Here is a 12,779-nt window from a genome sequence, read left to right on the forward strand (position 1 = left end):
TTGCATCAGGTTTCTTCATCTCCTATTGATCTTAGTTATTAAAAAGAATGTGGACATGATAGAAAAATGAAAGAAATAAAGACTATGGGATCAATCTAAAGAATTACTACAGTAATTTACTTACATGTAGAATTATGCATTTATGATTATACTTTTTAGATGTTTCCTATAATATGAAACCATATTGACTGAGATTTTATGTGTTGTGATGTATGGTGTTTTTTTGGCTGGTTTCTTTTATGACTTTAAAAAATTAAACCTAAAAAAATAAATAAATACATTTCTATAGCTTTATTTCCATATATGTGGCATTTTTTTTACACCATCTATAAGTTTTATTGGTACCATTTTGGCCCACCTTTTCATCCTGTGTTACTCTATTTTTCTGATATGGGAGGTGAAATCATTGGGTAGTTTATTCAGGATCAATAGAAATGTTAAAATTGTTCTGACTTTTTTTTATTTCAAAGATGGAAAATTTTTGTTTAAACATTTTTAACACTTTTACAGCTACCCTAGAGGACCTTTCTAAGAAATCATCTGATTGCTTATACAGAGGTGGGGAGGAAGAGCGCTCTGATCATAACCTAATACGTAATACTATTAATAGACTGATCCTGTTTTATCTACTAGTGTCACCATTCACTGTAAGGCTATGTTCACACAACGTTTTTTCAGCTTCGTTTAAAATTACGTCCGTCATTTTGAGTCTAAAGTAACAGGCGTCATTTAGCAGCCTGGCCTCCCCAGTGCAATGACAGATGTTGGTATGTTATTCTAGTTTGGGTTACTGATTGGACTTCGGGTGCGGCTTAATTGAAAAGTCCATTGAATTTAATAGTAAAAACTGAGAAAGAATGGTGACAAAAGAAGAACTGTGTGAACAACTAGTAAAAATGTCCGCTGTTTGCAAAAGACGTCCAAAAATAATGATCATGTTGATTATTTTGACGTACGCGGTAAAAGCTTCCTTTATTCAATACATTGTGTGCATTGGACGTCCGTCTTCCCATTGACTTCAATGCATTGCCATTGCAGTCAGTAAAATCGCGGCAAAAACTGATGTTTTTTTAAAGGGGAACTCCAGGTAGAGATTAAAAAAAATGAAACTTCTGCAGAAGCATAAAGAATTACTTAACTATCTATTCCATTTTTGAAACTACCAAAAATCCATTTGTTGGGGGGGGGGGGGTTGTTCTGTTTTGTGTTTCTGCACTTCCGGGTTTATCAGTTGTACACAGTACTACAGGTTCCAAAATGCAATGCTTTCCCTCAGCTGTTCATCACAGTCCTCCACATTGCCTATTCCCCGCCCAAAGCTGTTGCAGAACATCTAGGCTGTGTTCACACATTGCAGTTTAATTGTGTTACTGAATTATTTGCAGTAATTTATGATTTCATTGTGGTCTCACCCACACAGCACACTGTATTCTCTACCTGTAACACCACACAGCACACTGTATTCTCTACCTGTAACACCACACAGCACACTGTATTCTCTACCTGTAACACCACACAGCACACTGTATTCTCTACCTGTAACACCATACAGCACTGTATTCTCTACCTGTAACACCACACAGCACGCTGTATTCTCTACCTGTAACACCACACAGCACACTATATTCTATACCTGTAACACCACACAGCACGCTGTATTCTCTACCTGTAACACCACACAGCACACTGTATTCTCTACCTGTAACACCACACAGCATGCTGTATTATCTACCTGTAACACCACACAGCACACTGTATTCTCTACCTGTAACACCACACAGCATGCTGTATTCTCTACCTGTAACACCACACAGCACATTGTATTCTCTACCTGTAACACCACACAGCACTGTATTATCTACCTGTAACACCACACAGCACGCTGTATTCTCTACCTGTAACCCCACACAGCACGCTGTATTCTCTACCTGTAACACCACACAGCACGCTGTATTCTCTACCTGTAACACCACACAGCACGCTGTATTCTCTACCTGTAACACCACACAGCACCCTGTATTCTCTACCTGTAACACCACACAGCACGCTGTATTCTCTACCAGTAACACCACACACCACACTGTATTCTCTACCTGTAACACCACACAGCACGCTGTATTCTCTACCTGTAACACCACACAGCACGCTGTATTCTCTACCTGTAACACCATACAGCACTGTATTCTCTACCTGTAACACCACACAGCACACTGTATTCTCTACCTGTAACACCACACAGCACACTGTATTCTCTACCTGTAACACCACACAGCACTGTATTCTCTACCTGTAACACCACACAGCACGCTGTATTCTCTACCTGTAACACCACACAGCACGCTATATTCTCTACCTGTAACACCACACAGCACGCTATATTCTCTACCTGTAACACCACACAGCACACTATATTCTATACCTGTAACACCACACAGCACGCTGTATTCTCTACCTGTAACACCACACTGCACGCTGTATTCTCTACCTGTAGCACTACACAGCAGGCTGTATTCTCTACCTGTAACACCACACAGCACACTGTATTCTCTACCTGTAACACCACACAGCACGCTGTATTCTCTACCTGTAACACAACACAGCACACTGTATTCTCTACCTGTACCACCACACAGCACGCTGTATTCTCTACCTGTAATACCACACATCACGCTGTATTCTCTACCTGTAACACCACACAGCACACTGTATTCTCTACCTGTAACACCACACAGCATGCTGTATTCTTTACCTGTAACACCACACAGTACACTGTATTTTCTACCTGAATATTTTTTTTTTCATTTCCACGCACATATTATGATCAAGCATCTTTATCTTTGAAGTTGAGCCCCACAATAAGGCTCTGATCCTCTCTGCCATTTAGCAACATTTACTTGGGTTACTGCAATATTTTAGTGAAAACGCTACAGTACTGCAATGACAAACATGTGTGAATACAGCCCTAATTTCACTGCACACTTCTGCACAATCAGAGAAATCAGTGCAACACCTGCTTCTAGCTGGTCAGAGATGGTGAATCACTCAGGGGATTGGGGAATCCAGCCAAGCCTCCTGTGACATCACGTCCTGCCCCCTGTCTGCATCATCAGCCTGTGCTCAGCAAACACACACAATGTGAGACAGAGGCATGGAAGATTTGTCTCCTAAGGGGGGATAGCAGTGGGAGCAGGAGACAATGTGGATTTGCACAGAGGCCGTTTTTTCACTTCCTGGATTTCTATCAGCTACCAGTGTGCCAGAGCCGCACTGATACAGTAATACATTGAATAGACACATATTTTTAACTTTTAATGTACTTTTAATCGAAAACAAGTTTTTCTAATCCGGAGTTCCCCTTTAAATATTAAAATCGGCTGCCTTTTCTTTATTTTTTACCTTGTATGAACATAGCCTAATCCTGACAGCAATAATAAGGAGAATACGGACAAGGAGAGATAGGAGCTGCTACACTTCACACCTACGGCTGACACTAATGCCTCTCGGCTACATTTAAAAACCAACCAGGATGATGGTATATAATTTGATCAAACCATATTGCCCCATGTACCACGTGCAGGTCTCCTGGTTCACATGGGTCCCTACACTAACTAATAATAAGGAGAATACTGCTGAAAAGTTTTCTCCACAGAACAGGAAGGGCCTATTCCTTTGTTCCATGAAACACGGACAGCATGGGTTGGGAAGCCTTGTAGTGGACTCTTTCTCCGCCCGGTCTGGTGTATCAATATCATGCCAGGAGCATAGAAAGTGCTCAGATATTTGCCCCGTGCTGTCCATGTTTCGCTTAAGCTGGGAATAAGCCCAAATTGTTAGATTACCATGACATGTATTGGTCCGCAGTAAGATCCTCAGAATTTCAGAATTTAAAAAAAATATATAAATAGCAGAATTGACAATTAGAAAAAAAAATAATTCATAAAAACATGTTTATCTTAAAGAGGCTCAGTAGGTTAATGCTGGCCTATCTAAGGGTAGCATATACTCGTGGCAGAGAAGAGAAGTGGTGTATCACTTACAAAAGGTTTGTGCAATCTGGTGAAGCAGAGATATCCTCCTAAATAACACAGACAATAAATAGTCCGTGTGCTTAGTAGTCTTGGATATTTATTAGCACCTGCACACTTTGTCCACCGGGTGCTGATTGGCCGTTATCTGTCAATACTGTATATGGGTGCCTTCACACGTACTGTATCGCTGCGTTTTGTTCATGCTAGAGATGAACGAACCTGCCGAGGTTCGGGCTCGTATGAACCTGAACTCTCGGCTTCTCACTGCCGCTGTCTGCCCGCTCTGTGAAGAGGGTGGATACAGCCGGAGGACCACCTGGAAAACTGGGATACAGCCATAACCATAGGCTGTATCCACCCTCCACGGAGCGGGAAGACAGCGGCAGTCAGAAACCGATAGTTCAGGTTCATACGAGCCAGAACCTCGGCAGGTTCGTTCATCTCTATTTTCGGCTACTGTTCTGTCATGATTTTCAAAAAATCGCTGCTTTTTTACCACTAATTTGCACAAATCATGGCATCATCTGTCCTGTACTATGAACACCACGTTAGTGCTGCCATAGTTACAGTGAGATGGGGGGGCCCAGGTTTGGTGAACAGCCCGGGGCCTATGGTAAAGTTAATTCGCCCCTAAACCCTTTACAAATGTATAAATGATAGGTAAGATGTCATTTTCCTTCTCTAACCCCATTCCCAAGTGTGTCCCTAGCAATATTTTTCCCTCTAACTAGTGGAGAAACCCTAATGGGAAAGAAATAATAACATGGATCCCTTAGTTTCCTACAATATCAGTTTCACACCGATCAGCCTTGATTTTGCCGTAGGACATCTTGCTGGACCTTGATGCCAGATTTTTTCCCATTTTCAAAAGTATTTTTGTTTACACTATTTAAGCCCCCCCCTAAAGGACTATTACAATAAATCAATTGGGAAGAGGGAGCAGGGATCATCAACTATTATGAATGGTCTGGTCCTGTCTTATCTATACATTGTCATCACTTTTCACTGTAATCCTGTCAGTGATGATAATGAGGAGATTACTGCTGAAAAGTTTTCTTCACGAAGCTGCCTACTATAAGACATATTGATCTGAGGGAAACCTAGTAACAGTAAAAGACAAATCACCAAAAATTCTGAAAACATAATATAGTTAACTTAAAAACATAATTTAAACAGTAAGGTAAAATGTTATATTCCTTTTATAACCATGTTCACATATGTCCCCTGCAATATTTTTCCTTCTGGTGAAGCCCTAGTGGGAAACTGATAATAGAATGGATCCCTTATGTCATCGGTTTTGCATCCAGCAGCATGGGTTTTGACATCTTTCTGGGCCTGGTACTAGTCCGGTAACAAACTTGGCTTTTCAATCTGCTGCGTCTGGGTCAGGCAATAAGAAATTGGCTAGATACAACATTTTATATTTATATACAATTGATATATGTGAACACACTCTAACATATCATACAGACATATTGGAAAATAGCATTCTTAAAAGATTAGGATTATGGTCCCACTGAAAACCTCGGAAAGGCTATGTTCCCTCTTCTGTTTGGTTGTTTAAGTCCAAATAACGCCTGTTATTTAAACTCAAACTGCCAAACCAAGACTTTATGGAAACATAGCTTAAAACTGCTATCTTCAAGATGGGGGCCCCATCAACAATGTAAACGAGCGCCGATCTGCTAGATCGGCATTCGTTTACTGGGCCTATTCCACGGCCCGATGATCGTTGAGCAAGGGCAGCAGGGACATTGTTACCAAGCGATAATCGGCCGAATCAAGCCGATTATCGCTCCCGTGGAATAGGCCCCTAAGAAGCACAATAGCTCCTTATAGCCCCATTTGTGTGGATACTGTATTCATAAAGGGAAGCTCCCATTCCCCACATCCTAATAGGTGTACCTTGATATACAATAGCTTGCTAATCATTATGAAGAGAGAAGGTGAAGTACATGTAATTTATATCAATTTCTGCCATAATTTTTAGACTAAGGGAGCCAACGCCACCTCTGCTTAACCTCACCAGTTTATTTTACTGCTTGAAGAGAGGAACCTGGAAACTACCAATTTAATTTGTGCCAAAATTTGTTACTTTTATATACAAAAAATGTTTGTGTAAATATTTATCTGGTTTCCAATGCATAAAAAAGGTCAAATATTTCCTTTACTCACCCCTATTGTCTGCACTGAACCTGAGTGTGCGGCAGTTGGGTGCAGCCCTACGACTGCCTAAAAAACATGGATACAGCTATATGCTGGGGAAAGATGTGGCCTTAAAATTTTCTTTACAACTAAAGAATGGTCATACATGTAATACATTGATGAGATGGATGCATGTCAATGAGAATTGCCTCTTGTTAGGAGCCTTTCCATTATGAATAGTAGAGGAAAGAACACAATGGGATAAAACCTCTCTATGACGTCCATATACAAGCGATGGGACAACACATCGCTGTTTTAGCCCTTGCTGTAAAAAAAAAGTTCGTTTTGTTTTAAATTTATTTTTATTTTATTTTATTAATTATTTATTTTAAATTATTAAATTTAAATTTAAAAATGACCAATAGTCGAAGGGGCAAACAGTTTATTTCTATGATGTGTTTTTTTTATATATTGAAAGGACTTTATAAATGAACATTTTAAAAAATCCTAACTGCTATTGGTTTATATTGCAAATGTTATACAATACAGACCTGTCAAGCAGCGAGATGACGTTCTTCTTTGGTCGTCCAATATTAGGGCCATACAAGTGTGCTCTGGAGTAGGTCCGGATAGACTGCAGCAAATTCCTCAGCTGAATGTAATCCTTCCCCAGCTGACTGCCATTAACAGCTCGACTATTTAAAGCCCGGTAATTGTTGGGTTCTGTAGCAATGACATGGTATTATCAGTATTAACATTTGTGTAATGCAGATAATGTTTGATGTTGAAGATAAACTGTATTATCACCATGACCTCATGGATTTAAAGGTGACCTGTCCCCTGTCATTCTATGTGGTGTAGAAAAGGTTTTCGGATCTCCTTTGTGTAGGAAAGACAACCTGACAGTTCTACTGACACTTGTTTTAGTAGTTACATGTGTTGTACTCCACATAAAGTAACAAACCTAGAGCATCCCTTCTTAGATCTGCTATTCATTTTATTCCTCCTGGAAGTCTATGAATAAATTTTCATTATATAATGTGTCCAATCAGAACTCCAATCAGCATTGATAGATTACACAGCACCATGCTTTTACACATTTGATTATACATATGATATAGTTGATTTTCTAAAGTTTTACACTGAAAACATTAAAATCAACTACAACTAAGTACTATGAAGCTACTCAGCCACAATGCATTTCCTGTTGTGAGGCCTTTCACTTTCTTAGCAGTATTGTCTACAGCAGGTTTTTCTCTGGGGAGGCTTGGGCACCGATGACCCTGTCGCTAATGCAAATCTGTCCACATTGGGGCCAAACAATCCAATGTCAAGGTTGCTGAGATCCTTACTAGAGCTGAGCACAACTTGAGCATGCTCGAGTCCGATCATTCGGTGGCTGACAAAGTTGTATGCAGCTCTAGGGAGTCCTGGAAAACATGTATGCCTATGGCCTTTAGCTGTATCCATGTTTTCCAGGAAGCTATAGGGTTCAGCCACCAGTATTCAAATGCCAAATGATAGGACTCGAGTTGTGCTCATCTCAAATGTTAAAACTTATTTCTGATTTAAACAAAGCGATTCAAAGAACTCACTATTCAGTTACTGCCTATATAGAGAAGTTGGTTGCCCTCCTAGGGTGGCCGGCAAAACATGGATATACTGTAGTCTATGGCTATGTTCACACTACGTAAGTTCTGTAGAAATCACAGCCGTTGTTACAACGGCCGTGATTTCTGCGGTACTTTAGTAGTGCTGCAGGCTGAGGGAATCCCGGCCGGAGTGTATACAGATTGAGGGACATTTATTAAGTACAGCGTTTTTACACCGGGCTTACAAATGTCCCGGCAGCTCCGAAGCTCAGAGGATATATGTAGAGGCGCACTGCTTCTACATAAATCCCGTGCACACGGAGCCCGTTCTTGCGAAGAAATTGAAACCTGCGCCAACTCAGAGATGAGCGAACCTTGAGCATGCTCGAGTCCATCGGAACCCGATCGTTCGGCATTTGATTAGCGGTGGCTGCTGAACTTGGATAAAGCCCTAAGGCTATGTGGAAAGCATGGATATAGTCATTGGCTGTATCCATGTTTTCCAGACAACCTTAGAGCTTTATACAACTTCAGCAGCCCCAGCTAATCAAATGCCGAACAATTGGGTTCCGATGGACTCGAGCATGCTCGAGGTTCGCTCATCTCTATTCACTATCATTTTTCCCCGGGAAAAATGATAAATGTGGCGCACGCAGAGGCCACGCCCCCTCTGTGTGCAGCTGCACAAGCCCCCCCCCCCGTAACCCCCCCTCTCCACCCCACTGGCACAGGAGGCACAGATCAGCCCGATGTGAATAAAGTATTTGCAAATATACCATTCGCGAATATTTTTACGCCAATCGGGCCCATCTGCGTCTAAAAAAGGCATTTTAGACCTGGCTGGATCACGGAACAGCCAGTATCATACTACGTGTGAACAAAGCATATGGCTGTATCCATGTTTTCCCAGGACTCCAGGAGGCGGCATCCAACTTTTCCAGAAGCAGGGGATCAAATGACCAGCATTCGGGTTTGGAGAAGTTGACGATCCCAGACAGAAACTGGAAGTTTGCTCAACACTTTCCACAATGTTTTATTGATAAATGTAGTTCAGCCATATTCAGAAACATACACATAAAACACTATGCACATTTTATAGATCACAGAACTATAGAGTATTGCCTCAGATATATAGAAGGTGAATATTTGATTGAAATCTTGCTTCAGGAAAATAAGCTAAAAGTTAAATAAATGGAAGGCGTCCAGATTCCCAGGAACAGGTGTCCGCTGGCCAGTGAACATTGTGGTTATTTTTCTTGGTCCAAAGCCCCAGTCTTTCTTTCACATAAAAGAGGCCTAAGAGAATGAATGGCATTCTCATCTATAACCCCTCCTGCCCTGCTGGTGTGAAGCAAAACAACCTGACAGATGTGGAGGTGATATTTCACAGCGTTTACTAAGTATGCATATCATTAACACGGTTAAATGCTGCTGTGTGGTTTAATGTACGGTAAAGCAGCTATCATGGAATGTCTATCAATCTGTTAAAGGGGTTCAAGCCCTGGTCCTGGTACAGTTACATATAACTAGCACTGCTGTATGTAGATACTGAGCCTCCCCTAATATTGGTTCTAGTGATGATTAGCATTAGAATAGATAATACACTTGAGGAAGCTGTCTGGGCCACTAGTGATGGTGCCGGAGCACTGTGTAGCGTGTATTGACTGATAGTTATCCCTGCTGACTCTGCTACAATGTGCCGAGACTGAAGCACTACTGACACAGACAGCTTCACAAGTGTAATGTCTATTCTCATTCTAATAAGCATTATATAGACATTATGTAAGACTCAGGATGGTGTAGATTTCTTGGTTCAGATTTTATGCTGTAGAAATGATGGTGTGGACTTTATACTGTGAATTTGATGGTGTGAGTGTGGGTTTTATACTGTGAATTTTATAGTGTGGACTCTACTGTATGGATTTCATGGTGTGGAATTTATACTGTGAATTTCATAGTATTGACTCTATTCTGTGCATTTGATGGTGTGGATTTAAAGGGGTTGTCCAGTGAAAATCTTTTTCTTTCAAATCAACTAATATAATGGTGCGTTTACACAGACAGATTTATCTGAGAGATCTTTGAAGCCAAAACCAGGAGCAGACTATAAACAGGGATCAGGTCATAAAGGAAAGACTGGGATCTAACCTCTTTTTAAATCCATTCCTGTAAACGCACCCTATGGAAGTTATATAGATTTGTAATTTACTTCTTATTAAAAAAAATCTCAAGTCTTTCCATACTTATCAGCTGCTGTATGTCATGCAGGAAATGTTGTTTTATTTTCAGTCTGACACAGTGCTCTCTGCTGACATCTCTGGCCGAGACAGGAACTCATTTTTCACTTTTCTCTGAATCCCCATAGAAAACCTCTCCTGCTCTGGACAGTTCCTGTCCCGGCCAGAGATGTCAGCAGAGAGCACTGTGTCAGACTGAAAATAAAACAACATCTCCTGCATGACATACAGCAGCTGATAAGTATGGGAAGACTTGAGATTTTTTAATAGAAGTAAATTACAAATCTATATAACTTTCTGAAACCAGTTGATTTGAAAAAAAAAAAAGATTTTCACCGGACAACCCCTTTAACCAATATATATATAAATAGCTGAAATAAATATACACAGCTACATTATGTACATAGCAGATTAAGTACTTAGGAACAAACCCTTAATGTAAAAAAAATTGTAGGCAATGGTAAAAATGCACAATAATAGATAAGCTCAAATGTCAACTACAAATCCACAGACCACTAATACAAGACTGATTCACTTGAACCTAACAGACTGGGAACTCCTACCACAGGATTGATGGCATCTCTTGCTGCATTGAGCAAGAAATCTCTAAACATTTCTGTACACAAGTAATAGGGATTTATCTCACTTACCATTTCCCAATTCCCATGAAATGTTGTACTTCTTGCTGGCGCTGTATTTTAGTAAGCTGAGCACACTGGAGCTGTTCCAAGAATTATCTGAGTTTCGTCGAAGAGCATTAAGTCCAAAAATCAGATGAAGTCCAGAGCAGTCAACAAAGTTATAGAGTTTGTCAAGAGACCTGGCTGGGAGGAAACAGAAAGCTTGTAATGAATACTAGCATCTCAACGGGGAACCCAACAGCTATTCAGCCGACATGATAAGGAGATTAAATGTATTAACTCTGGGTTTGCTTCTGTTAATGTAAGGTCCTGTTAGGTTCTAGCTCAGATCTATCCAACTTTATTTCTAATATACTGTATGTCCACCTATAATATCTACCTATCATCTATCTATCTATCTATCTATCTATCTATCTATCTATCTATCTCCTATTTATCTCTCTCTCTATTATCTATCTATCTATCTATCTATCTTTCATATATCTCTTATCTATCTATCTATCTATTATCTATCTATCTATCTATCTATCTATCTATCTATCTATCTATCTATCATCTATCTCCTATCTATCTGTCTGTCTATCTATCTATCTATCTATCTATCTATCTATCTATCTATCCATCTTTAAAGAAAATGTACCAACAGGTATTGTACATTGCTTTAAGATTTTTACATTAATAGACTGGCGCAGGGATCCCGGTGCCACGGTTCTTCCTTTGAACCATGACCCAATTCCCGTGCACGGCGCCGGTCTATTCCCGGTCACCGGTCATCTATCTAATAACTATCTATAAAAGCACAATGGTGGTGCACTGCAATCCACAGCGGGTGTCAACGGTGAAGGAACCCAATCCTGGTCCTTACTCTAAACATGCCTGGTTGGGTTGGGAGCTGAAACGTTGCATATTGCTATGTACCTGTATGGAATAAAAGACAGTTTGATTGCTTACCTCTTTATCTATCCATCATCTATAGTAACTAGATAGCTAGATATAATATATTTAAGGGGTACTCTGTTAAAAATGTTTCTTTTTCAAAATAATTAGTGTCAGAAAGTTATACAGATTTGTAAATTACTTCTTTTAAAAAAAATCTCAAGTGTTCCAGTACTTATCAACTGCTTTTTGTTCTGCAGGAAGTGGTGTATTCTTTCCTCTGCCATGACAGGAACTGTCCAGAGCCGGAGAGGTTTTCTATGTGAAATAGGTGGCAGCAGAGAAGAGAGAATACACCGCTTCCTGCAGGACATACAGCAGCTGATAAGTATCTGAGTACCCCTTTAAAATATAAAATTTACATAGGATCAGTTGATCTTAATTTTTTTTATATTCACTATATATCTAATATCCATATCCATTTAAATAATATCACGTCTGTTTTTTTAACCACTACACAAAATCTATACTATTCTAGTTTACAAAGGCCAATAAAAAACAGTGAATAAATGCTACATTGTTCAGAGGAAACTGTATATGAACATATAAGGAAAGTCAATGGGGAAAACAATTAAAATATATAAAGACAATGGAATAAGAAATGTACAGTAAGAAGATTATGATAACATTCCTAAATAGAGCTTTATACAATTATGTTCATAAAGCCGTATTATTGGATAATCTATATAATCTATCGTTCATTTGTTCTATCTATCATCTATGTGGTTCTAAGGAACCACATGAATGTTTTTACTTTTTTTTCTCGTATTTTTTTGAAAAATTGAATATTATTTAATGGTGTCTCATCTCTGTTATCTGTTCTCAAAAGAAATAGGCTGTCATCTGGATTCTATCTCCTCCAGACTGCTGACACCTGATACATTAAAGGCCTATGTGATCATCAAAATCAGCGCTGATGCAATCCAGCTCTCCCTTTATTGCCATTTATACCATCTAAAATGTGAAGAGTGAATATAAATTATGTCCCTATAATACTGTAAGAATTTACACTTACTACATATATAACCACTTTAGCTCTGGAGAGGGACTGGACGTTAGATAAATGCTTTTCATGTATTGCGGACAGGAAGAGGGCTAGACGATGACTGGATCGTATCATGCTAAGATCTCATCTACAATATGTACAACTCACAGGGACTAACGGTAGGTTGTTTTAGGCCGTGTCATAGTCATGTTTTA

General features: G+C 39.7%; 1 protein-coding gene across 2 annotated transcripts in view; it reads right to left on the reverse strand.

Annotated features, from left to right (window-relative positions):
* Positions 1 to 12,779, reverse strand: part of HPSE2 (heparanase 2 (inactive)) — a 200,190-nt gene that overhangs the window by 70,134 nt on the left and 117,277 nt on the right. For both annotated transcript variants that reach the window (XR_011364225.1, XM_069979991.1), the window contains exons 4-5: positions 10,653 to 10,826; positions 6,725 to 6,896 (exon numbers count right to left, since the gene is read on the reverse strand). Coding sequence is in view for 1 of the 2 variants with exons in the window: in XM_069979991.1 (XP_069836092.1) it covers positions 6,725 to 6,896; positions 10,653 to 10,826 (346 nt within the window). In the remaining variant the exon portion in view is untranslated. The remainder of the gene's footprint in view (positions 1 to 6,724; positions 6,897 to 10,652; positions 10,827 to 12,779) is intronic.

Source organism: Dendropsophus ebraccatus, chromosome 8 (assembly GCF_027789765.1).
Source record: "Dendropsophus ebraccatus isolate aDenEbr1 chromosome 8, aDenEbr1.pat, whole genome shotgun sequence".
Classification (NCBI taxonomy): domain Eukaryota; kingdom Metazoa; phylum Chordata; class Amphibia; order Anura; family Hylidae; genus Dendropsophus; species Dendropsophus ebraccatus.